The sequence below is a fragment of the Trachurus trachurus genome, assembly GCF_905171665.1.
Source record: "Trachurus trachurus genome assembly, chromosome: 13".
Classification (NCBI taxonomy): domain Eukaryota; kingdom Metazoa; phylum Chordata; class Actinopteri; order Carangiformes; family Carangidae; genus Trachurus; species Trachurus trachurus.
This window is the reverse complement of record NC_139892.1, coordinates 22,730,843-22,755,902: the sequence shown is the minus strand read 5'-3', so window position 1 is coordinate 22,755,902 and position 25,060 is coordinate 22,730,843. Positions and strand designations below refer to the sequence as shown.

Sequence of the window (25,060 nt, the reverse complement as noted above, 5' to 3'; positions counted from 1 at the left end):
AGGCTACACATGTATAACAGTTAACAGTCATTATACAAATATCAGACCTGAGCTTTGATGAGATGATGACCACACACTCATGGTCTTTCTGTTTTCCCAGGTGATTCCTGACTGGAAGGACCAGGAGTGGGACAAAGAAAAACCTGAGTCGTACGCTGGGATCTTTCACTTCCGGTTCTGGCGGTTTGGTGAGTGGGTGGACGTGGTGATCGATGACCGGCTGCCCACCGTTAACGGAGAGCTGGTATACTGCCACTCCAATGACAGCAATGAGTTCTGGAGCGCCCTGGTGGAGAAGGCCTATGCCAAGTAAGCACTTAGTTTGTGCGTGTGTGTGTGTGTGTGTGTGTGTGTGTGTGTGTGTGTGTGTGTGTGTGTGTGTGTGTGTGTGTGTCTTGTTGACCTTGTTGTGTAATTTGCCCAAACCATTTGACTACCAGAGTGGAAATAAACCCTTAGCCTTATTTAAGGAAAGCAAGCAAGGCATTACACATGCCTGTTAATTTACTCCTCTTGTTATCAGTTCAGTGTTGGTTTAGAAATATGGCAGTATGATTTCATGGAGAAGTATTGCTAATGTCACAGTTGCTATTTAAAGCTGCTCTAATAAATATTCTTAAGTCAAGACTAGATCAAACTGGGAAAAAAAGGGCAGATCTCCAGGTAGTTGAAGTGTCCTTCAGCTTAATGTAGCCTATTGTTTGGTGTTTTTGATTCATTGTTCTACTCTGATCTGGGCTGTTTCTGGCCTCAGGTAGCCAAGTTCACATTAGTGCCCCATGTTTAGGCTTGATATTATTTTAAGTGGAACAAGAGAAATCACATTATTAAAAAAAAACTCAGTTTTTCATATTTAATTTCATCTGTGTTGATGTATATTTTCAATTATATAAATTGAGTAAACATTATGTTGAGTCATTAGTGACATCTGAGACAAATGCATTAGGTTTGAATAACACAACATATCTGTACAAGTGTATGTAAACATTGATGGCCTGTGTGTGTTTTGTAGAATGTCTGGATGCTATGAGGCGCTGGACGGGGGCAACACTGCCGACGCTCTGGTGGATTTCACTGGGGGCGTGTCAGAGCCAATGGACTTGATGGAGAACGGTATCAAAGAAGACGAAGAGAAACGCAGCGAGCTGTTTGAGAGAGTCCTCAAGGTCCACAACAGAGGAGGCCTCATCAGCTGCTCCATCCGGGTGAGGAGGGGCTAACACCAAACCACACACCTGCCGAATGAGTAAGTTAATTCATTTAGAAACAACTGAATCCACCGACTGAACCAAGCCACTGTGTCACTCCAGGCAACCAGTGCTGCAGACATGGAGGCCAGGCTGGACTGTGGCCTCGTGAAGGGTCACGCCTACGCTGTGACAGATGTCCGCAGGGTGAGACTGGGTCACGGCCTGCTGGCCTATTTCAGGTCAGACAAACTCACCATGATCCGCATGAGAAACCCCTGGGGACAGAGAGAGTGGAACGGGCCCTGGAGCGACAGGTGAGGAAGAGGAGGAGGAGGAGGAGGAGGAGGAGGAGGAGGAGGAGGAGGAGGAGGAGGAGGAGGAGGAGGAGGAGGAGGAGGAGGAGGAGGAGGAGGGGAAAGACTATTAACTGTGACGGTGCAGAAATCTGGTTTAACTGTGGTGAAGTCACAGGTAATGGTGGAAGAAGTCGTTAGACCTTCTGTTGAAGTAAAAGTACTGGCACAACATTATGAAAATGTATTTATTTATTGCAAGTTATTATGTTCAGAGCTGGTTTTTATGTCTGAGACGATGTTGGGATTTCATGCCAGCAACAGTCGAGACCATCCGTCTGTCCCACTCACATCAACACAACATTTCTGAGGGAACTGGTTCATGGTTAAACTAACAAAAATTTGATAATCAGAGGTCATTGTTACCTTTCTGGCCATAACTCACCAATTCATTCACTAATTATGATTGAAAAGACTTAAAATACTTTTTATGTAATCCATCCAAAGCTTCACTATGTACAATTTGAGTTGGGACAGACGTTGATCTTAAGTGCAGCCTGGCTGTTTGACAGAGACAGACAACATTGAGTCAGTTGTGACATTTGTAGTTCGAAAATATTGGACTGCAAAAGTGTAAAAAGCACACAGAAACAGTACGTTTAATGTCATTTTCCTAATGTTAACCCATGTTTATTTTTTTAAATATATGTTTATTGCTTTTCAAAATGGAAGAGGAACACAGGACAAACAGATAAAATAAAGAAAAAAGACCCTCACCCCCACACCAAAACTAACAAATAAAACATGAACAGGATCAGCTCATCGTGTAAGGAAATAATAAAGGCCACAGTCATGACAATATACTAAGCATACATATTTAAAGAAAACTATACAAAGTGAAAAGTAAAATGAGAAGTACACACAGCAAGGTGTTTCACAGTGATTGACACATTAGTCCTTTCCTTGAAACAATTGCAGTACAGGGTCCCACATCTTTTTAAACATGTCTTCCCTGTCTTCATTATAAAGTCTCAGTCTCTCCAGGTGAAGCATATTTCTCTTAACCACAGATCGTATGTGGGTGCAATGTCCGCCCTCCATGCCCGGAGGATTAGGACATTACATAGACTCTATTATTCTAAAATTTAGTACATTCTTTTTGATTATGCAGTAAAATGTACTGGAAAATTATGCTTGCTTCCCTATCTGGCTTATGGGAAACGTTGGGAGCCTGATCCACTTGTAGCCATTCTCGGGGCAACTACTACCCCTTTGTCTTCTGCCAATAAATATATGAAAAAGGCTATCCTATTTGGAATTGCGAAGAAGTTAAGGCAATGCCTGACATTCACAGAACAGTCATGTATACTTTTCAGACATTCATCCCATAATTAATTTTCCAATTCTACATTCAGCTCATTTTTCCATGCCTGCCTAATATTTGCTTTGTTCAATTCTTTTTTACTAAATTGTTTTTATTCATTTGTAAAAATCACTAGCTTCACTGATGACTAACAGCGCAGGTGACATGTGTCTGGCTGTTTGCAGCTCTGAGGAGTGGCAGAAGGTCAGCAAGAGTGAGAGGGAGAACATCGGCGTCACGGTGCAGGATGACGGAGAGTTCTGGTGAGTTTCAGAGCAATGCTGCTCTCTGCTGGCAGATACCAGGTACTTGCATGTGACAATTTGTGACTTACAGAAAAAGTTCTCCTCAATGGAAAAACAGCAACAAACTCAATGCTGTAATCTGACCATTAATTCAAAAACAGTTTCCTGTCAATCAACCTCCTAAGACAGGATGTTTTCAGACAAAAAGAAAGTCCAGAATGCTCAGAAGGTTCATCTAATCGTGTGAGGAAGGTGCTCGTTTGGACAGGATGTTTTCAGTTTATACAGATATTTTATGTATTATTTTGTTACGATGACAATATTTTTCACCAAAAATTCAATACAGTTGTTCTCCATGATTCGCAGGAAAATAAATGTATATTTATTGATTTTGAGCTCAGATGATGAAGTTATGGATCAAGTCACAAATATAAACAGCTGCTCTGTTGTTTCCACATTTACTTTTATCTGCTGAGTTGAAATTGGCATTATCTTTCCTTTAGTAAAGAAGGATCCAGTGAGTTATTTATTCCTGTTTTGTTTTTCCTTATTCTCTGTCTTGTCAAACATCATCGTGATCTCACAACAAAATATTTCTACTCATCTGTTCCTCTTTCTCTCCCTTTCTGCAGGATGACGTTTGATGATTTTATTGCGAACTACACAGACCTCATCCTCTGTCGTCTCATCAACACATCCTACCTGAGTTTCCATAAGACCTGGGAGGAAGCTGTAATGCGAGGCTCCTGGCGTCGCCACGACGATCCACTCCTCAACCGAGCCGGGGGCTGTACCAACAACAAGGACTCCTTCCTCCAGAACCCGCAGGTATTTTTCACTCTTAATTTCCTGATTTTCTCTGGTGTAAAACATTGCACCCAGAAGTCATGGGCTCTAACGACATATAAATATTTCTTCTCTCTGTGGCGTAGTACGTGTTTGATGTGAAGAAGCCGGAAGACGAGATCCTGATCTGTCTGCAGCAGAGAGACCGCAGAGCAAACCTGAGAGAGGGGCGAGGAGAAAACCTGGCCATTGGCTTCGACATCCACAGAGTCAGCTGAGTGTGTGTGTGTCTGTGTGTGTGTGTGTCTGTGTGTCTGTGTGTATGACAGGTGTGCTTGGCTGTGATTGTGTACAACAGTGTGAGCAGTCTTATGAACACAGAGTCAAAAAGCTGCTGTGTCTCTGTGTACAGGTGGAGTTGAACAGGACATACCGAATGCATGCCACCCAGCAGAAGGTTGGTGGAAGCACCTACATCAACTCGAGGTCCGTGTTCCTCCGCATTGAGCTGACTGAGGGCCGGTATGTCATCATACCCACGACCTTTGACCCCGGCCTGGAAGGAGACTTTCTGCTCCGCATCTTCTCTGATGTGTCGTCAGACTGCAAGTAAGGATATGTTGTGTTTCCCCCATGAACTGTAAAAAATATGGACGTAGCATCCGTGACGTCACCCATTGGTTTTGGGGAGTCGTTTTTGTGACTCAAATATGGCGGCCTGAACAGCGCCATGTTGGATTTACTGGCCGAGAACCCGCCCACTGGCCTCGAAGCAGCTGTCCACGGACCGCTCCGGACCTGTCACTCAACGTTTCCGCGCCCTAATTGGCGAGAATTTTAACCTAATAATAGTAAAACGGTAGAGTTAAAAAAAAATTCACCCCCCTCAGAGTTGAGACCAAAAAACGTGCTGACACCAGGCTTTGATCATGTTTATTGAGGATGTAAAATCTGCGATTTTAACATGGGGGTCTATGGAGAATGCTGCTTTCTGACACCAGCCCCCAGTGGCAGCCGAGGGGATTGCAGGTTTTTGAACGCGGAAGTGAGCTTCACTTCTCAGACCGACAACTGCCCCCTTGGTTTCCCCCTGTCAAAATGACACCAACCAAGTTGTGATCTCTCAGTAATTGACTTACAGAGTGCAGTAAAAAGAAAATACCATAATTTAGATCAACTCAGTATTTTGTTTGACAGCACCGGAGGCCTGTACTGTGAAGCAAATTCAGCTTACACAGGATAAGTTTTCATTATCAAGCTTCACTAATCCGATCATTGGCTGTCCTGATAACGTGTGCTATGTAGCTGGTAATGAACTAGTCCTGGCTCACCTGTCTGGCTACCAGAGTGTTCATGTGAAAGAGGTGGAGCAATTACCAATAGTGTTGTGTCGTTCGCGAGTGATTCGTTCGAAGGAACGAATTATTTAAGTGAACGTACTGAGTAGAATCACTTCCTGACCTGATTCGTTCATTTCTCAGTTCAGTAGTTGAGCTCAGCAGCGAGCGTGCAGGCCGACAGTGGAACTGCTGTGTGGTCTGTGAATCACTGAATGACCTGTGAATCTGGTGGCGGAGACTCTCAATTGCGAGGGAACGGTGCATGTTCAGTGATGCGTTCACTGACAGTCGGGGCTGAGGGCTCCAGTTCACTCTCTGTGCGCATCGTTCACTGACAGTCGGTGAACGAATTTTTTGAACGACTCATTTTAAGGAACTGATTCTAGTGATTCAGTACAGTCAAAAGAACTGTCGATCCCATCACTAATTACCAAACAGAACCATGAATAAAGTTCTTGATACGATATGGAAAGAAACACTGATATCTGTGGATAATCCTGTTACAGCTATGTCTAAATTCAACAAGGTGAAATGTGCACAAACTAGAACAGAAAAGACTAGAAATAATTTCCACTGAAAAAAGGCTGCAGATATACTATAACAAGAACCTCTGAAGCAGCAAGGTTTTTCCACTTGGCGCTGGAGGCAACAGAAAGTCAACATAGACATAAGCTAAAGCCGTGAGCATGAACACAAGACCAAACACAAGACTCACTTCACGTGACTCCCTCTGTCCATCCTGCAGGGAGCTGACGGTGCACCAGCCTCCAGAGACCTGCTGGTCTGGCCTGTGTGGTTATCCCTCCATGGTCACTCAGGTCCACATACTGAGGGCTGATGGACTCGCAGGACAAGACTCTGATGGAGGTAGGTTTGACCTTTTTCTTCTTCTGAGAGAAAGATACTTTACTGGATATTTGCTTAATACCTTCATCATCTTCCTCCACAACCTTTATTTTTTGGGGGATATATTTTTGGTAGATGAAGGTGACTGGTGTTTTTAAAAAATACCTGTAACTTTAGTCAACAGTTGATCAGTAGCCTTATGTAGTAGCCTATATGTAACACACACCACTGTGCCTGATGTAACCATTACTGAAGCTAACCAGTGTGGATATGATTTGATTAAGTTGTAAAGACACAGATAATATAAACTAAATTAATCTGAATTGATTACCATAAACTGAGCAATGTGTGTGTGTGTGTGTGTGTGTGTGTGTGTGTGTGTGTCTCCAGTATCAGATCCCTACGTGATCATTCGCTGTGAAGGAGATAAAGTTCGCTCTCCAGTCCATAAAAACACACGCAGCCCCGTCTTCGACACCAAGGGACTCTTCTACAGGAAGAAATCCAAAAAGCCAATCACCATTGAGGTTTGTGTGTGTGTGTGTGGGCCTGTGTGTGTGTGTGTGGGCCTGTCAGGCTGTCAGGCCGACACAGAGTGGCATTAGTCAGTGAACTCCTCTCTTACCGTGTCTCACAGATCTACAACCATAACGTGTTGATGGATGCCTTCATGGGTCAGGTGACGTTGCCAGCTGAGCAAGGTGAATTCCAGCAAACCCTTCACCTGAGGGACAAGGGCGATCGCCGTGACAACGACCTCCCTGGTACCCTCACTGTCACTGTAGTGAGCAGCACTATGCTCACCAACATCTGAGACCGGCTACCAAAGCGTCCAGTCAGGACGGGGTTCAGCCGACCCAAAGTTTACTAAACCACCAGTTTACCACAGTGTCTTTGTCTGTGACGTTGAATATTGAGTCGAATGGGGGGTTTACTTTTCACTCAAGTACCTTCACAGAAAAGTGCACGTGCAGCAGGAGGTCGGCCGGAGAGCATCACAAGTTGAATGGCAAACAACTAACCTAATGCTTTACTACAGCTTCGTGCTCATTACATTTACAGCTCCTGTATTGTGTATCTAAATATCCAGAAAACATTACATTTTTAATGATTGTTAGCCACTTTATGAATATTGTTTACAGATTATCTATTCTTCCCAATGGACCACATGTTAGGTCTTTCAGCAGCTACTTGTGGAAATCTCATTCTTCTGTTTAAAAATGTCTTACTCTATTTGATCTTATTTTTTCTTTTGCCCTTTTTTTTTTTAGCTTATTTAAACCTGTGTGCCTTTTATATTGTCTTTTCTATCTTTTCTCAGTGCTTTTTATGTAGAAACAACCTGTGTAGATAAACTGTCCTTGCCAAGTAGTATAACATCATCTTTACACACAGCAAGCTATTGGCAGAAGTCTTCCATTGTGGCATTAGCTGCATTTAATATACGCAGTTGGTGGTTTATTAGGTACACCTTACCAAACCTAACACATTATGTTTAGTTTGTGTAGAGACTGTTTTGGGGAGGTGGTAATTTTGGAGGCTGCAGTCTATGGTGTTGTTGAACTGCATGTGCAGAGAGAAGAGTTCTGTAATTTGGACAGCCTCGGTGATATAAATGCAGTGGAAAAAACAATAGAAACACCTGTAATTAACCACTGTTTACTGAGATTTGGAAAGTCACCAGAGCATGTCCAGACATCAACCCAGAGTCTGAGGAGAGCAGAAAAAGGCAGAAATGTTGGGCTGATTCTGATACAAACAGTTAAGGGTAGTAACAGGGTTCAAATCAGACTTCATCCTTGCAAAGTACATGTACACATCTGCACCGCTGTATGTACATCTGCTCATTTGGTAAGCATTATGGTCAGCACTGTTTTCCCTTCTAGTTTTTATGTCAGGCTGGGCAAACATTGTCCTGTTCTTCAACTGGGTCTCTTTGCGTCAGGATTGATTTCCATTTTCTGAAAAAAAGAAAACCCTGTAAAGGTGTAAAAAATATTTGACTTTTTATTTGCAAAGGTAAATATGTTTTAATATCCTGCCCCTCTTAGTCATGGTTTCTATTTGATTTTAGGACAAACTTCTCCAGTGCCATGTTGCTGGTGTTACATGAAATATTAGATTTTTTTTTTTACTTGTGTTTGATCATCAATTAATGAATTCTAATGAAAGCTGAAGTGCCAAAATTGTCACTAAATAGTCGTAAGTCATATTGTTCCTACTGTTTGCATTGTCCACAATTAAGTTGGTAACACAAGTATTACATTTTATGTGGTATTAAAAAGGTCTGAGTCCTATAGAAACTCTGTAGAAATAAAATGAAATGCAACCCTCTCTATTTCAGGTGTGTTGTCCCTTTGTCTGACCAGATTTCTTTGACTTAAATATTAGGGTTTTTAAATGTGACTTTCTGTAAGACCTTTGTGATTCTTTTTTTTTTTCATCAGTGGTGTTGGACTGGCTGTTAACTTGATGTATTGATATCCCATATTTGTTCTTCTCCTATCACAGTCTGAGTTTGGTTCCTGATGAGCTCTTTCAGTAAACTTGTTGCAGTCAGGAGTTCACTCTTCTTTGGCCTGAAATGATAAGTGACCTGTAAACTGAGTCTGACTTTACTCAGGCAGTCTAATGGCTGTCTTTTTTTACATGGTAATAGGATGAAAATATTATATAAATCTTGTACATACCGTATGGGTCTGTGTATAACAAAGAAACCCCGTTGCCCATGACACACATTTTATTCCCATAGGTTTCAAAAAATTAATTATTAGGTGCTGCTGTGGTGTGGGATCCACCCATCCATCCAACCTATACTGTGCACATTTTTGGACTGTGGGAGGAAGCTGAAGAACCTGGAGAAAACCCACACAGACATGGGGAGAACCACCACATCACAAAAATAAACACTGCAAGCCAGTGTTTAGTCTTTCTCCCTTTCCTCTTCTCTCTCTCCCTGTCACTCTCTGCCAATGTGTCCTAATTGATCAATATTTATAAATAAAAAAAAACAACAACATTCAGAAGCCATCCCCTTTTATCTGCCGGTAGCTTCTTTTAGAATTATACTTTTTGGATTTTTTAAAAGGGTTTTTTCACAAAAACTAGTTTTTTTTTTCTCTTTTTTTTTAAAGTTTAAATTACAACTTTCGCTACAGGAGCTCTCGTTTTTCCAGCTAGTGAAGTCATTTGATAATTTGATTCGATAAAACTTGAACTGTTGTTTGGTACCATACAGTTTCTTGTAAACCACTGTGTTTATAATAAAGGTTATTTAAAAAAAAAAGAAGCTGTTACCTTATTACGAAGCGACCGCATGCGCAGGCGCCGCAGTGACGCCATTTTGGGTCTGAGGCTGCTGCGGTTGGCTGTTAGCTGTAGCTGATAGCTGTCGAAACGCGTCCTTATTTAGTTCGTGGTTGTTTTTCTCGCTTCGGTAGTAAAGTTGAGTAAACGGAGAATCGCATCCGTGTTCAGGTCTCAACCTCAATCCGTCTTCGTCTGAGAAATGGACGGAGAAGAGGACGACTTCATGTCCGGGAGCCGCTCCGGTAAACAACGTCCTCCTGCTTTGTTTCCTATTTTAAACAACAAACCCACGTTAACTAACGGTGACTGTTAACTCACCAACAGAGAGGCCTAGGTTAAGTTTAACTTGATAAAAACGAGTAACAGAAGGTATTTATTTAATTATTCCCCTAACTACACGGTGGTCTGTGATCAGCTCATGGCAACCAGGAAACGTTTCGTTTTAGCTTGATGAACAACATCACATCGTCAGCCACCGTCGTACGTACTTACCTTTAAAGTCTTAGATAAACGACGATGTTTTGTATTTCATAATTGATCTGACGCCTCTTATCAGTCAGCATCGCGCTGAACTCACGGCTTCAGTGTTGATTAGGCTACATACAGTTATTGACATCAAGAAGAGGCGATTTTGTGATATTATTGGACATTATGGTAGTGAAACTGAAAGATATCTGTTGTGGTTAACAGACTGTAGAAGATCCTAAGATGTTGCTGGTTTTGAGGCACAAGTGCTTCCTGCCTTTGTATGGTGCCCTGACATTTTAACATGTTTTTATTTATTTGAAAGTAACGTATACTTCAAAAATGAGTCTTATATGTAATGGTGACAATATGATGTGACGCTGATGTTGAAAGTTGTAGATGTGTACCAAGAAAAAAGGGCTTGATGCAGAAATTTTTCTTAATTATTTTTGTCAGAATGTGTAATATATTGTATTTGGTAATTTACCAGGGAACCTTTAAATGTGTGTTTTGTGCATGGACCTGCAGACTGTAGAGGATCCTGAAATCTTTCTGTTTTAATGTGTGACCATGAAAGTGAATCTAAGCCAGTTACACTGTTGTAGGACCGAGCCAGGTTCAGGTCTGTGTGTGTATGGTCCTCTGTGGCCTTCTGCAGAAATGTTAAGGTACTGATGGGATGTTTTGGTTCTGATCTGTTGTGTGCTCTGTAGATGACGGCGGTGGCACTCCGGTCCAGGACGAACACCACGGGTCGGATGGTGAGGACATGAAGAGCGACAGACATCAATCTGAGGTCAGACTGAGGCCTCGATGTTTCATGTCAGATTAATTATAATTTGTTTGTAAATGGCCCAAATAGTGTGGAAGTGAAAGTATTTTCCCATCAAATTCAAATCCATAAACTGAATCACCCTCTTGTACGTCAATCAGAAATATTAGTATTAGGCAGAAAACGTGGTTGCGCCTGCCTCTGTGAAGCTGCTGAGATCCTACACAACAGCAGCACAGATACTGACCCTGCAGCTCTCTGACACTTGACTGTCTTTTGCTTCTTTGATTGGATTGATGTGGAAACGCAGACCCATTTTGTACACAAATCAAATCGGGGGTTTGAAATATGGGTACACAACTTCCCACTGAACAGACCAGATTTATAAAAGACAAACATGTTGTGTTCATTGTGTCGACTGGCGCAGAAACTCTAATCCATGCATACAACAAACATGGTGAAGAAGATCTGAAGCTAGATTTAATTATTACATTTTCACTGGTTTAATTTCACCTGAATAAAATGAAAAAAATTTACGTTTCCACAATATGATCACCATTCAGATCAGCTGGGTTACAGTGTGGTTGTTTTTGTCATAAAAGATCTGAGCCATTTACGTCTGTGTTCATCATTGCTTTTTTAACTATGAGTTCATCTCCACATTCTGGAAACCGTCGGAGCTCAGTCAGGAGGATGGCGCCGCATGATTTGATTTTCATCTCAACCACATTAGCTGATGAAACAATCACTTGCACAGTTTCGTAAGTGCAGCCGCTGTCGTTTCCGTCACACTCACCCACCGCTGTTTGTCTCAACAGGACGAGGGCAGCAATGACGGGGATGCTCCTCGCGCCATGGAGACCGGCGGGGCTGCCAGTGGCTCCGACAACGAGGGCGGCCAAGGAGCCAACAGCGACTCCGAGGGTGAGGCCCCCAGGCGCGGCCATGACGGGGACAAGAGCGACTCGGACGCGGAGGCTCCTCGTCCCGCCGACAGTGACGACGACTCTCCGGTCAAGCGCAGGATGAGCGGATCGGACGGTGAGGAGGAGTCGCCGGTCAAACACGGAGCCTCAGATCACGAGGAGGAGGGGTCGTCCCCTGTGAGACGCAGGAGGGGCAGCAGCTCCGACGTGGAGGAGGGGGAGGACCGGCACAAAGCAGCTGCAGACAGCGACTCGGAGAACGAGGGCAACAAACCTGTGGCGTCCAACAGGTCAAACGCCGACAGTGACTCTGACACAGAGACACCTGCCAGACGGAAGGCAGCACAGATAGACTCGGACGAGGAGGAGGAGGAGGGGGGGAAGCAGCAGCAGCAGCAGCAGGAGGAGGATGAGGGGGAGGGCAGAGGAGGAAAGAAGTGGAAGGCTGTGATGCAGTCCGACAGCGAAGAGGAGGTGGACGGAGGAAGGAGAAAAGCTGCTGCAGGAAGTGATGGAGAACAACAGGACGAGGAGAGGGAGCAGAGAGACAGCGGCGATGATGAGAAGCCAGGTACTGACCTCACCAGAACTTTCTTCTCAACAAAAATGACGTAGTTTGATTGCGTATGCTCAGTGTATTTAGTGTATTCAGAGGTGGAACAGAGGAGAACATAAAGGTAATGACATTGGCTTTTAAACACACAGTCTGTAGGCTTCTCTCAGTCGAAGCAATTACAAAAGACTGTGTTTAGTGTTGTTGTGAAATAGTGAGGGTTCATGGGAGTTGTTGTCCTCACTGCTGTTACTAGCATGGTGTGGAGTCCTGCAGCGTCTGCTGGTCAGCAGGTTTCTACCAGCAGCTGAATTTGTTTCACTGTAAAAGTCAGAGATTCACTTACATGTAGAACATCAAGTCAGGTCATCATAAATTCTAATTGTTTTTAGTCGGTTTGATATGTAATCGTTACAGATTATAACTTTCAGATTCACCAGTCTATCTGTTTGTGTTTAACAATGGTCACAAATATTCCCTTGAAGCATCTTCAGCTTCTCAGTATTAAAGCTCTGACCTCGCACTGGAGTCTTAGATCCTAGCGGTTCCACAAGGGTCTTGATTTTAAGAGAACTATAAGAGCAGTGACTTGTGGCTGAGAAAGCATATTGAAATATTCCTTCAGCACTTTGTTAATTTGTGTGTGTGTGTGTGTGTGTGTGTTACTTTGCAGTGAAGCGGAAGAAGGCCATCCTCTCAGACAGTGAGGATGAGGATGAGGAGAAGGAGGATAAACCAGGTAGGTGCTGTTGGCTTTTACCTTAGACTTCTACAATCTCTCTCCTCTGAATGCATGGTTCAACATCTGTGCCGCTGCAGTAAACAGCTGTGGTGACATCAGTAACGGTGGTGTGGGACTCACAGAGCAGCAGCTGTGACTCATGGATGAGTTTAACTGTAAAACCCTCAGGGAGGCTGAGGCGCCCATGCTGGAGCCCAGACTCCCATGGGAGCCCTCCACTGAGAGCCTAGTAAAGATAAACAGAGTATAAAACCAGTGGTGGGTGTGGTGTGAGGACAGGTGAAGGTTGGTGCAAGATGTACTGTTGACTCAACAATGTTTTCTCATTAGGAAGAAATAGGAAATGGGGAAAAAAGAAACAAAAGAAAGTGTGGAGCACTGGAGCAGACAGAGTGGGAGACTTTTATCTGTCTTCACATGTTAAACTCTCTTTCCAACAGTTCCCACTAATCTGTGTTATCACACAGTGACGTCCAGTTTCTAATTAAATGTTATTGTGCATCTGTGTTAAAGAGATGAACAGAATAAATTGGCCCATTGCCACAATCCCTTTAGTTTTAGGAGTAGGTTTGTTGATGTTGGTGCAAGCTATTTTTAGAACGGCAGAGCCGCAAGCTGCTCAGAGCTACGCTACAGAGGCTAATGGGATTTCTTGGTTTCCCTCATCAAACTCATGAAATACACAATCCACCAACTCTAAAACACCCTCGTGGACAAGTTGTGACCTGCACATTCACCACGCTATGAAATTATAACGGAACGTTACGAGACGGCTATAAATCTAGATTGACACCCACTGACTGAATGACTGATGTTTCAACTAGTGGTCAGCACAGTGCTGCTTCTAATAAAGAGAGCTGTTTCCAATAAAAGTCTGTCAGGCTCTGGGTTTGGGTGTTCTGCAGTAAATTGTAGATCCAGATGGAGGCCGTGAGTTGTGTGACGGAAAAACAGAAAGACAGTCCCTGCTGGCTCTCCTGGTGGAAAACTGACATTTGGTCTTAGTTTTTACAAATCTCTTCCTCTCTAACTCAGAAACAGGAATATGGTCCATCTCTTCTAACTTTCTCTCTGTGATGATTTTACAGTAATAGGCACAATCAGTGAAATCAAAGCTCAACTCTTTTCACCTCATTTTGATCTTTCTCGTGTTATTGAACTGCTAGTTTACAGACCTGACAATATAATACAATCTTATGTTTTTATCAGGTTTATAATGTACAGTTTTTGCCACTGTTATAAGTGTAAAATCACTGACATGTTCTCGCATTGAGGTTGTAGTGATGATCTTGTACCTGACTACATTACGAGAGGAGATTCTATTTTGACCCCCCGCACCCCGTTTATACATCTTTCCTAGAGCCTAAGCGGAAGCAGGAAGTAACAGTGACATGGGTCCTTAACTCGGAAAAAGTCTCCATGTAAGTGAACGGGAGTCAAAGTTTTATTTCGTGATCTGATTAAATTGTGCCATGAGAAGAAAATATGACCTCTACCTGTTTAAAACATCACGTTTCATGCGGAGAAATCAGCAGTTTGTTGTAAAACTATTAAAAACTAATAAAATTCTGAAGAATCCGTAACCAGAAAGACTACAGGTCGTGTAGGTGACGTCACACACCAAATGCCGCCCTTTCCCGTGTCAGTTGGTGACGTATTTTTTTATGGGACACCAGATCTGTAGTCCGTAGAGTGTCCTCACACAAAATACATCCATTCGTTTTACGATAAACTGCTGATTTCTTGGCATGAAACGTGATGTTTAAAACAGGTAGAGGTCATATTTTTTCTCATGACACAATTCAATCGGATCATGAAATAAAACTTTGACTCCCGTTCACTTACATGGAGACCTTTTCCGAGTTAAAGCAGAAGTAAGCGATCCGGTCGTTTTGGCTAACTTCCTGTCAGCGGATGGAGTTAGCAGTCCCCGCCCTCGTCCCTACGTCACCACATTCACGCGCATCCCTTGGCTGCACACACAGAGAGGACTGCCCCTTTATGTCGTTCTCTCTCCTCATTGGATAAAGGTTGTAGGATACAAGAAAAGTTTTCTCCTCGGCTTACAGCAGAGCAGAGTGACTGACAGACCCGTGTTTCAGACCAAACACTCTATATAAGTGATTGCTGTCGAAAGATACAACTATTTAAGACTTATATTAAAGGGATAGTTCAACATTTTGGCAAATTGGCCTATTGCCATAATCGCTATAGTCATAGCAGTAGGTTCGTTACCTTTAATTGTCGGTGTAAGCTATTCTTAGAACGGAGGAGCGGAGCAGAAGGCTGCTCAGGGCTACGCTATGGAGGCTAAGGGAATTTCTTGGTTTCCCTCATCAAACTCATCAAATACACAACCCAACAACTCCAAAATGCTGTCGTGGACAAGTTGTGAGCTGCACAATCACCACGCTATGAGATAATAATGGAATGTTACGAGACGGAGCTGTTTTAGAGGTAAATTCATGCAAAACCGCTGATGCGCGTTGCGTTCAGGGACAGTTTTTCAGCAAGCAGTCTCTGTATTTACCCTGTATTTACCTCGAAAACGGCTCCGTTTCGTAACGTTCCATTATTATCTCATAGCGTGGTGGTTGTGCAGGTCACAACTTGTCCACAAAAGCGTTTTGGAGTTTTGGGATTTTGTATTTGATGAGTTTGATGAGGGAAACCAAGAAATCCCATTAGCCTCCGTAGCGTAGCTCTGAGCAGCCAGACGCTCCGCTCCTCCGTTCTAAAAATAGCTTGCACCGACAAATAAAGGTAACGAACCTACTGCTATGACTATAGCGATTATGGCGATGGGCCATTTTGCCAAAATGTTGAACTATCCCTTTAACACAAACATTCCGCTTACTTCTGCTTTAAGGACCCATGGCGCCGCTACTTCCTGCTTCCGCTTCGGCACTCAATTGTCAATAAGAAGTGAGCATTATGAGCAGAGGGGGGATGTCATGTTATGGCAGATCTCTCAGATTAGATGGTAGTAGACAATGCTGGTTTAATATAATAAAGTGTATCATAAGATACAAAAATCTGGAGCATATAAAAGACTCTGATATCAGCTCTATGCACATGTCAGGCTCACGTGTTTCTCCTTGTGGTCCCTGTGTCAGCAGCGAAGAGGAGTCGGGCGGTGTCGGACGATGAGAACTCAGACAGCGACGAGGCCTCAGGCGGTCCTGATAAGAGTATGGCAGCCAAACTGAGAGAGCTGGGCTCGGACAGCGGGAGTGACGACGAGGCATCGAAGGCCGAGGCGGGGAAGAAGGATGAGAAGGCGCTGTTCGGCAGCGACAGCGACTCTGGAGAAGACGAGGAGGAGTGAGTACTGGACACCAGTACACACACACAACACAGAACTCTTCCTCGAAATCAATGGGATGTTTTCATAGTTCCTGTTGCTCGTTTCTCTCGCGAGATCTGGCAACACTGCATCTGAATGTTAAATATGAAAACTGCCTGTCATTTCAGCCTGAAACCACACGTGGGCGTTTGTGGGGGAAAGTGTTTATTAATCAGCACACATAGTGAAGTGACTGTTGCTGTAACAAACTCTCAACCACCAAGTCCAAATGGAGAGCTGCTGGTGCGACCTTTGACCCCTCTGTTTGTTGCAGGAAAATGATCGCAGACATCTTTGGAGAGTCTGGGGACGAGGAAGGGGAGGAGTTCACGGTGAGTGCACAATGTTGTCTGTGACGCCTTCAGTGTACTTCTCTCATGCCAATGGGTGCTCTCATGCTAATGGTGTTTTTACATTCTGATGATTTCAGTGGGATTCAGGTGCTTTACATCTGGAAAAAGAGAATATATGATGAATAGCCTCAGAGACTGTTGCTTATACATCTAACTATATATAAATAATTCATGGTTGCAACATATAAAACACCATATTCATAATGGTAGACCTCACTGATTTAAAAAAAAAAAAAAAAAAACACAAGGAAGCTCAAGAGATGTGTCAAACAGCCTGGTTAACTATCCTGATCAATTTCTGGATATGAAATTAATTGATGGAAATGCATTTTATTTTGTATACTAGATCTTTAATGGGCTTCTGTTTCCTGCTGCAGGGTTTCAACCAGGAGGACCTGGATGCGGACAAGAAAGAGGCAGGCGGGAAGCAGCAGCAGCAGCAGGAGGACTCCGACTCTGATGAGGGAGTTGACCGCAGCGGACATGAGTAAGAAACACCAGTTTAACTGTAATATATTACATTTATATTATGTTACGTTACTTTTTATCAGCAGTGACTAATACTGTACCACACTAAAAAGGTACAATCCAACATGTTATACTCTTAGATTATGACCTTGTTATTTTTGATATAGCAATATGTAAGTGTTGAACCTGAACTATAAACATACATTTTGTATTGCTTAAATTGTATAAATTGATCCCATTCAGGTAGTCAGAAGTAACTTGTGATTTCAGCTGTCAGACAAATGTAATGGATGAGTACACAATAGTATACTTTTGAAAGATTCAAGCAAAGTGAAAGTACCTCAAAATAATACTTAAGTTCTTGAGTAAATGTTATGGTATAGTATTATTTACTTCCTGCCCCTGGCTGACACCTGCATAGAAATAATGACAGTCGTTCAAAATAACAACCAAACAGTTTTAGTTCGAATCAGTTCAGCTCTCACACACTGATGGAGCTGTGTTAACTGGCTGCAGATACAGAGTCATTACCATGTCAGGCCACAAACAGCACAGTACAATTTTTTTTTTTTTTAGTTTATCTAAAAGTCGTAATTGCAGAACAAATTGTGATCTGTGTGTGTGTGTGTGTGTGTGTGTGTAGCACCAGCTTCATGTCGGACTTCGACGTCATGCTTGCAAAGAGGAAAGCTATGAACAGCAGGAAGAGAAGACACCGAGATGGAGGGACGTTCATCAGCGACGCCGATGATGTTGTCAGCGCCATGATCATGAAGATGACCGAGGCTGCAGAGGTCTGCTCGTCAAAATCAAACCTTCAGCCGTGGTGTTGTTGTTTTTCTCAGCACTTGACTGACGGTGTTGTTTCAACAGGAGGATCGAACTCTGAACAGTCAGAAGAAACCAGCACTGAAGAAACTCACTCTACTGCCACAGGTCGTGATGCACCTGAAGAAGTAAGAACTCACTACATTTACTACCTCACCTCTTCACACCTCCATCACTCAGGTCTTTAACTTCCCCTGGAGCTCTACTTTATGGTGCCTTTGTGGCGTTTGTCCCTCAGACAGGACTTGAAGGATACGTTTATTGACAGCGGAGTGATGTCCGCCATTAAAGAGTGGATCAGTCCTCTTCCAGATAAATCACTGCCTGCTCTCAGGATCAGAGAGGAGCTGCTCAGGATCCTTCATGAGGTGAGTACAGGTGGTCACGGCAGGTGGACTGTTGGTTTTGTAGTGTTTTGACTGTGTGTCTCCTGCAGCTGCCCAGTGTGAGTCAGGAGACTCTGAAGCACAGTGGGATCGGCCGATCCGTCATGTTCCTGTACAAACATCCCAAAGAGTCTCGATCCAACAAAGACCTCGCTCTCAAACTCATCAGTAAGGACCTCTCGCCTCACCACACTTAGTGCTGCGTGTTGGCAACTGCAGCAGCAGGGCTAGCCATATAATCTGCATCTCTTTCTCACTCTCTGTGTGTGTCTCTCTCTTTCTCTATCCGTCTGTCTTGCTCTCTTTTGCCATCTCTCACACAAACACAACACATGTGCAACATTTTCCTCTTGGAATTTGATCCAAAGTCACCAAAATATTTGATGATTCTCCTGAAACAATCAGAACCAGTTTTGCACATGTGACTCCATGGTCTCAGTTTGTGTGAGGTAGCACATTCTCTGGTGACACTGAAGTCGTGGGTTTGAAACTCCACATGTCCTAGGTCTTGCTTCGGCAAAAATTAAATTGCAATTCAGACACTTGGTATTTAAATGTGTGTGAGCTTGTGAATCACATCAAAGAGAGCTTGAACTGTGACCTGCACTGAGCTCAGACTGACCAGTGGATGTGTGCTGTGTCTAGATGAGTGGTCGCGGCCAATCTTTGGCTTGACGTCAAACTACAAGGGAATGACGAGAGAGGAGCGGCAGCAGAGAGACCTGGACCAGCAGATGCCTCAGAGACGACGACTGAGGTACTGAGCTCCACACCATTACACAGCACTCATCATCATCACACTGTATTGACAGACTATATATGAAGGGACGAACGGAGACCAAACACATTCACTGAGGGGAAGTGTTCAATGTCACGTGAATGACCCTGAGTATGTTCCCGGAAATATTCTTTTATTCTTTATTGTGCCACAAATGTGAATGCAACATTACACATTAGTTGTTATATAAACATTTTGACACAAACTTTCTTTCCTCACTCCAACACAGAGCAGTTATTACTTATCACAATCTCCACACCATATTTACATACATAACTACACCTCCTCGCACACACACATTTAAATCTGTACACATGGAAATGTTAATGGCTGGATCCTGCAGGTTGTGATGCTGGCACACTGACAAACCTCCAAACCCTCTGTGCTGATGCCAGCCTCTGTGGTCGCTCCCTTCTGAGCACAATATAATGCAGGTTTATGATGTGTCATAAGTATGAAAACCACCCACATGTTGTCTTAGTCTGCGTGGACGTGACAGTGATTCTTGCTCAGGTCTCGGTGGGTTTCAGGTCACATCTCCCAGCTCCTCTAGTTGTTTTCATCCTACATGACCCGTCTCTCCTTCTTTTTAATGTCTCATGTTCTTTTCATTCTCTGCTCTCCTCATCGTCATTTTGTGCTCGTCCTCTTCAGCCTCTCCTGTCCTGTCCTGTCTTTTTTTTTTTTTTTGGTTCTTTACTCAGTTTTCCTCTTTTACTCCTCTTCATCCTTCCATATCACCCCAACCCCCCACTTCCGCCTCCCCCAGTCAGCCTCAGAAGGTGGAGAGGGCGGAGGAACCTGATGTCTTCTCTCCACCAATCAGGTTCAGTCATACAATTGCATGGTTTCACTGCAAAGCCTCTAGGCTGAGATTTTGCCAGGAATTCAAAGTGTGAATCCAAACACAGAGAGGGACTGAACTTCCTTACACAGCCGTGTAAGGGACCAAGTTGATGACAAACGTTTTTTTTTTTACACATCATAGCAGGGCTGTCTGAGCATTGTCCCAGCATTGGTACACATAAAGAGCTACCAGTTTACTGTGTGAGTGACACTGTACACACCATGTAGCAGCTTATTCCTGTGCCATACGAATGTTCAGGCATCAGGAACTAAAATTGGACTCTGGTAGAAACTCAGGTAAGGTTCCCAAGATGGCTCGAGGGCCACAGGTCACAGATTGTAGCACTGACCCGTCGACTAACTGCTGTGAGGTGGACAACTCTAACAATAGCATGGAGACTCTGCTGGTGGTGCTGCTCAGCAGGACGTTCATCCTGCATGTCGGCAGACTGGACGTCCTGCTGTGCTAAAACATTCAGGTGTGTAATCTGCCTGTTTGCCACCCTGGTCAGTCATTTCCTGCTCATTCACTGTGATATAAACCCACTGTCTCTCTCTCTCTCTCTCTCTCTCTCCCTCTCTCTCTCTTTCACCTCCCCTCCTTAGTTCAGGGGGTCAGACGCCTCGCAGAGACCTGGAGAAGCAGCTGACTGGAGAGGAAAAGTAAGTGTCAGAGTTACACAACCTGGTTGTTTGAATTAACATTAATTGGTCATTAATTAGTCATTTAAAATGGTCTAAGTGTATTATCTAGGGAATTGACAACTAGGAGTTGGATCCAAACCAAAGCCCAGATGTCATAGAAAAAAACGCAGAAGACATGTTGACTCTGCTACTGGTGTTGCAAATGCTCTAAGAGATACACAAGTACATTGTTCATCATGGCAATAATTATGATACATATTATTAATGAAAAGTTATGGACGTGTGGATCTTCTGTCTGGATTCTGCCTAAAGAGACAGATGTGGTGCTGTCAGAGCTGCTGATTCTTAAAATAATGGCAATATGATCATGCTTATATAAATTGAGGCTGCAGATGAAAATATGAACTTTAACAATAAAGATAAGACAAACACTTAACTCCGCTGTTACTGGGTCCTTCTCCCTGCAGAGCTCTGAGACCCGGTGATCCCGGGTTCTGTGCCAGGGCCCGAGTCCCGATGCCCTCCAACAAAGACTACGTTGTACGACCCAAGTGGAATGTAGAGATGGAGTCCAGCAGAGTGAGTACATGGAGGGAGGGTTGTCGAGTTGACTCAGTTTTCATGTTCAAGAGTCTGAAGGGGAAGCCCACCAGGTGCTCAGTCACCTGTAGAAGGTGACAGTCATTAAAAAATAAGATTAAAAAATCATCAGAGTGTAAGGGACGTCAACATCATCAGAGAATACCTGACAATAGTACACGATTGTCAAGTAAAATGTTATGTAATGTTTTTCAGAGCTCTTATGTTTGTTTATGCAGGCATGTCATAACAAATACACTGTCAAAGTATAACTAGTATGACTTTTTAGTAAATTATGGTTGACAGTTGTAGCATAAAAAACAATTTTATTACTAGAATAATTTACATAACATTGGTTGTCACACATCACATTTTAACCACATTGAGTTCTGAGTTTTTATGATGACGATGAAGCAGCTGGGAGTGGTTTTAGGCTGAAAACACAGTAAACTGGGTAAAAATTAGGGGTGTCACGATTCTCCAAATCCTCGATTCGATTTGATTTTCGATTTTTTTTTTCTTTTTCTTACAGCACAGAGGCCTATGCCATTTTCAGACTAGTCTAGTCTACGATCATTGGTTTTATTCACCAATTTCCATAATGTATCACATTAGGCACTATGGTCACATTTAAATAATTTAGTTACAATATAAAGGTAACAATTTTACCAAGAATGCCCCCAAAAATCATGATCCAGGGGCCAAAATTGCCCCCAAGGTTTTGAAACAAATATATTTATATCTGTACATTATCATCATTTTATTTTCATTAATTTACCGTTGCGTCAACTCCTGATGTCGACTTAATGTACTGTAATGTAAACGAGATTGCGCTGATACGGAGAGTCATGTGACAGACAGAGGACCTGATCAGACTGGCGGTGGCCCACAGTCAATCAGTCCCGGATCCTCCACCGTCACCAGATCCTCCGAAAGCCCCCGCAAATAATACATGGACAAAAAGTCGTCGATCCTCTCTTTGACTTCGATGCTCGAGACCATGACGTAATTTCGATCGATTTCGATAAAAAATCGAAATCATGACACCCCTAGTAAAAATGGTAAGAATGGTCTTGATGATCAGTTACTTTCTGTCGGTGGAGGTTTGTGTTCAGGAGCTTAGCTGTGATTGGTCCTCTGTAGAGCGGCTATAAGAAAGGCCTCAGCCTGCTGGAGAAGCACAAGCGGCGCTTTGCTGAGGAGAGGAAAATGGGTCGCCCACAGGGAGCTGTCAAGATCAGCATAGAGGGAAACAGAATGCCCCTGTAGTTCCTGCAGCTGGCCTGTGGGGGGCAGTAAGTCCTTCTGCATGGTGTGCAGTGATGGTGCAGCTGTGTGTGGTGTTTCCCTTGAAAAAAGTTTCCAGATAAAAGTCAGAGTGGTGCATCTGACTGTGGGGGAAGCAGCCGTTTTAGCCAGTAACATGACTCACCTGTGATCACACGGCACGGTGTGGAGTCATGAACCTGTGATGAGTCTGATGGAGACCCCTTGTTCATGTTATGAAGCAGGACACGTTACACGTTTTACCTATAATTCTGAGTGTCCAGGTGACGAGAGGTTTCCCTGAGCCATCAGCCTGGTTTGTTTTGGAATGATCAATCATCTAACAGCTCAACTGACACGGCCGTTGAAAGGGATGATGCTAGAGCTGAAGATCAATCAATCATTTCTGTGGAAAAAGTGCATTGGAAGGTTTCAGCTTCTCCAGTATGAGGAAATGTTGCTTTTTCTTTCTTTCTTCTTTTAACAGTTCTTGAACTGTTAAAGAAAACACATTTTAAAAAGCCGTTCATGTTTGAGAGGATGAAACCAAAACTTTTAACAAAAACAGACAAATTTGAGCAGCAGACCTGCAATAATCACTCAATCCATTGTGTAATGAATTTATCATGTGATCACAGTTCCATGTTTTTATACCTGGCCTTTTTGTTGTTGTTTGAAGTTCTGTGATTTTATTTGACATTTTAAGGTTTAATTGAGTTTATATATTTTGGGAAACCAGAATATTTTCCAGTGATGATTGATCATGTAACAGAGAGATGACAGGAAGCTCGGAGGCTTCGTTGAGGATGCAACTCCCACTGCATGTCTCTGGAGAAGTAACATGGGCTTAAGAGTGATGAAACACTGGGTAGAAAGTACACTGCTTTTCATCACTGCTTCCAAATTTTAAAAGATGTCATGTGTCAAATTCAATAGAATGTCTAAAGCAGAGATGCATAAAGAAATTATACTCTAATCAATGTGTTTCTAATTTATTGTTTCTGTGTCTGTTTCTTCCCTCAGGGTCCAGTCAAGAAAGGAATGTCCCGCGTTGATAAACAGATGCGTAGATTTGCTGACATCCGCCGCCTGACGAAGACGGGTCACGCTGTTAAAATCAGTGTTGAAGGCAACCGGATGCCACTCTGATTTTAACCTCCATAGGATTTATTCACTTTTTTCTTTTTTAATGTTTTGTTCCTGAACAACCCCCCCTCCCCCCTCCTCAGGTCCAGCTCTGGCTTACTAAGAGCCGAGGTCAAAGTGTGAACATCTACAGAGACACACACCTGTGCCTGGCCAAAACACATTAACATGATCAAGAATCATCCTTGGACTAAAGTTGGCAGTCAGCTTTGGTCATTGTATCTCCAAACATTAGTTACATTAGCTTTAACTCAAAACTAACTGTATCCATGGTGCTGGCATTTCTGCTTTACCTAAAAGTCACAAATCAGGAATAAACTAACATTGATCTCCATCATATTAGCTAATGTTAGCTGTCAGCTAGATTAGTTATCCCAAACTTTGCAAAATCTATAACATTAGCTTATGTTATCACTTAGCTTTGTTAGCAATATCTCGGAGCTATCCAGGTCTTGCAGAACAAGCCGGATCCATAACATAAACTTGTGTTGGCAATCAACTACCTCTACATTTGCTCCAAAACCAACTGAATCCTCCATGTCAATGAATGTTAGCACAATGCTAGTTTTACCCCAAGCCAGCTAATTAGCCTTTGTGCTATAGTCAAGTCAATAATATGAAATAATGCCAGAAGTGAGGGCATGCAAGCTAACCTGCTAACTGGTTATAAAGTGTTGATAATTAACTAATGAACACTATGGTGGCTTTCCCAATAAGCTAGTTAAGTTAGCCAATGTTCAGCTCTATCACAGAAATGACTGGTTTAGCAGTGCGTTAGCTTTACCTTCTAGCCAACTAGGTTAACTACAGTTACATTAGTTAGCTTGGTTAGTGTATTGGAGTGAAAACTAATGTAACTAATATTCATAATTTCTGCTTATTGTTCAGTTAAATGATCTTTATATGTTTATCAAGGTCTGGAACATTAGTTCAAATAAGCAGGTGGCTAAATTTTCTGCAAACCATTACACATTACACACTCATCTTAATTTCTGACCATTGATTCCTTGAAATATTTTTCAGCTGAAGACAAAGATCTGCTCACCCACTTAGACATTTCTAAGAATTTGTCTCGATACAAAACGATTTAATCATGTTTATGTGCTTTGGTCATATTGAATATCAAAATTGAATTACAATTCTCACTTTATTGGCAGTTTTCTCTTTTTGTTTTAAGAAAATAAAACTGTAAAAACCAAACTCTGAATATTAAGACTGCAGCTAATTTATATAGCCAATGTAAGGTTTTCTCGCAGCTGTTGTTTTCCATGAAGATCAAAAGCGGTCTCTGAGTACACAGGACTCAATGTTATTCACAACCAGACAACATGACTTCAGTAGTGCCACCAATATGCAGGTAAAGGTAAGATTAACCAGCCAACACCAGTAACGGTGAAAATGAAAAGAACAATGACAGATAGAAGGAGGTAATACTAAACATCAGGTTGCCCTGTGATGGTCCTGGTAGTTTGAGATGAATGAAATTCCCAGGTTCATTCTGATACTGGATATAAGAACAAAATTCCCCCATAACCCTCTTTGACTCTGAATGTGAAGGTGTTTGTATTTTGCTAACAGGCCGGCCAGAA

At 42.8% G+C, this 25,060-nt stretch overlaps 2 protein-coding genes across 8 annotated transcripts in view; both read left to right on the top strand.

Moving 5' to 3' along the window:
- LOC310995642 (calpain-5-like) overlaps positions 1-8,403 on the top strand; it is a 29,237-nt gene extending 20,834 nt beyond the window's left edge. Inside the window, exons 4-13 of the mRNA XM_083984748.1 lie at positions 101-309; positions 1,013-1,205; positions 1,311-1,504; positions 3,032-3,109; positions 3,724-3,919; positions 4,024-4,146; positions 4,290-4,486; positions 5,963-6,084; positions 6,454-6,590; positions 6,701-8,403. Coding sequence (XP_083840874.1) covers positions 101-309; positions 1,013-1,205; positions 1,311-1,504; positions 3,032-3,109; positions 3,724-3,919; positions 4,024-4,146; positions 4,290-4,486; positions 5,963-6,084; positions 6,454-6,590; positions 6,701-6,877 — 1,626 coding nt within the window. The 3' untranslated portion in view covers positions 6,878-8,403. The remainder of the gene's footprint in view (positions 1-100; positions 310-1,012; positions 1,206-1,310; positions 1,505-3,031; positions 3,110-3,723; positions 3,920-4,023; positions 4,147-4,289; positions 4,487-5,962; positions 6,085-6,453; positions 6,591-6,700) is intronic.
- A 979-nt stretch (positions 8,404-9,382) lies between these two features.
- iws1 (interacts with SUPT6H, CTD assembly factor 1) lies at positions 9,383-25,060 on the top strand. 7 transcript variants are annotated; one of them, XM_083984918.1, is made up of 17 exons: positions 9,383-9,614; positions 10,551-10,633; positions 11,428-12,106; positions 12,762-12,827; positions 15,950-16,154; positions 16,451-16,508; positions 16,907-17,016; positions 17,641-17,791; positions 17,871-17,953; positions 18,064-18,193; positions 18,262-18,379; positions 18,857-18,968; positions 19,759-19,815; positions 20,442-20,498; positions 20,948-21,059; positions 22,203-22,354; positions 23,349-25,060. In XM_083984918.1, the coding sequence occupies exons 1-16, from the start codon at positions 9,572-9,574 to the stop codon at positions 22,326-22,328; spliced, it is 2,190 nt and encodes a 729-aa protein (XP_083841044.1). In that variant the 5' UTR covers positions 9,383-9,571; the 3' UTR covers positions 22,329-22,354; positions 23,349-25,060. The 7 variants fall into 7 exon arrangements, with proteins under 7 accessions (XP_083841044.1, XP_083841042.1, XP_083841045.1 ...); XM_083984916.1 differs by having other exon boundaries at positions 15,947-16,154; XM_083984919.1 differs by lacking the exon at positions 22,203-22,354.

Coding starts and splice junctions, on each gene's coding strand:
- iws1 (XM_083984917.1), top strand. CDS start 9,572: ATGGACGGAGAAGAGGACGACTTCATGTCCGGGAGCCGCTCCG. Junction 10,634..11,427: donor GCGACAGACATCAATCTGAG/GTCAGACTGAGG, acceptor TTGTCTCAACAG/GACGAGGGCAGCAATGACGG. Junction 16,509..16,906: donor AGGAAGGGGAGGAGTTCACG/GTGAGTGCACAA, acceptor TTCCTGCTGCAG/GGTTTCAACCAGGAGGACCT.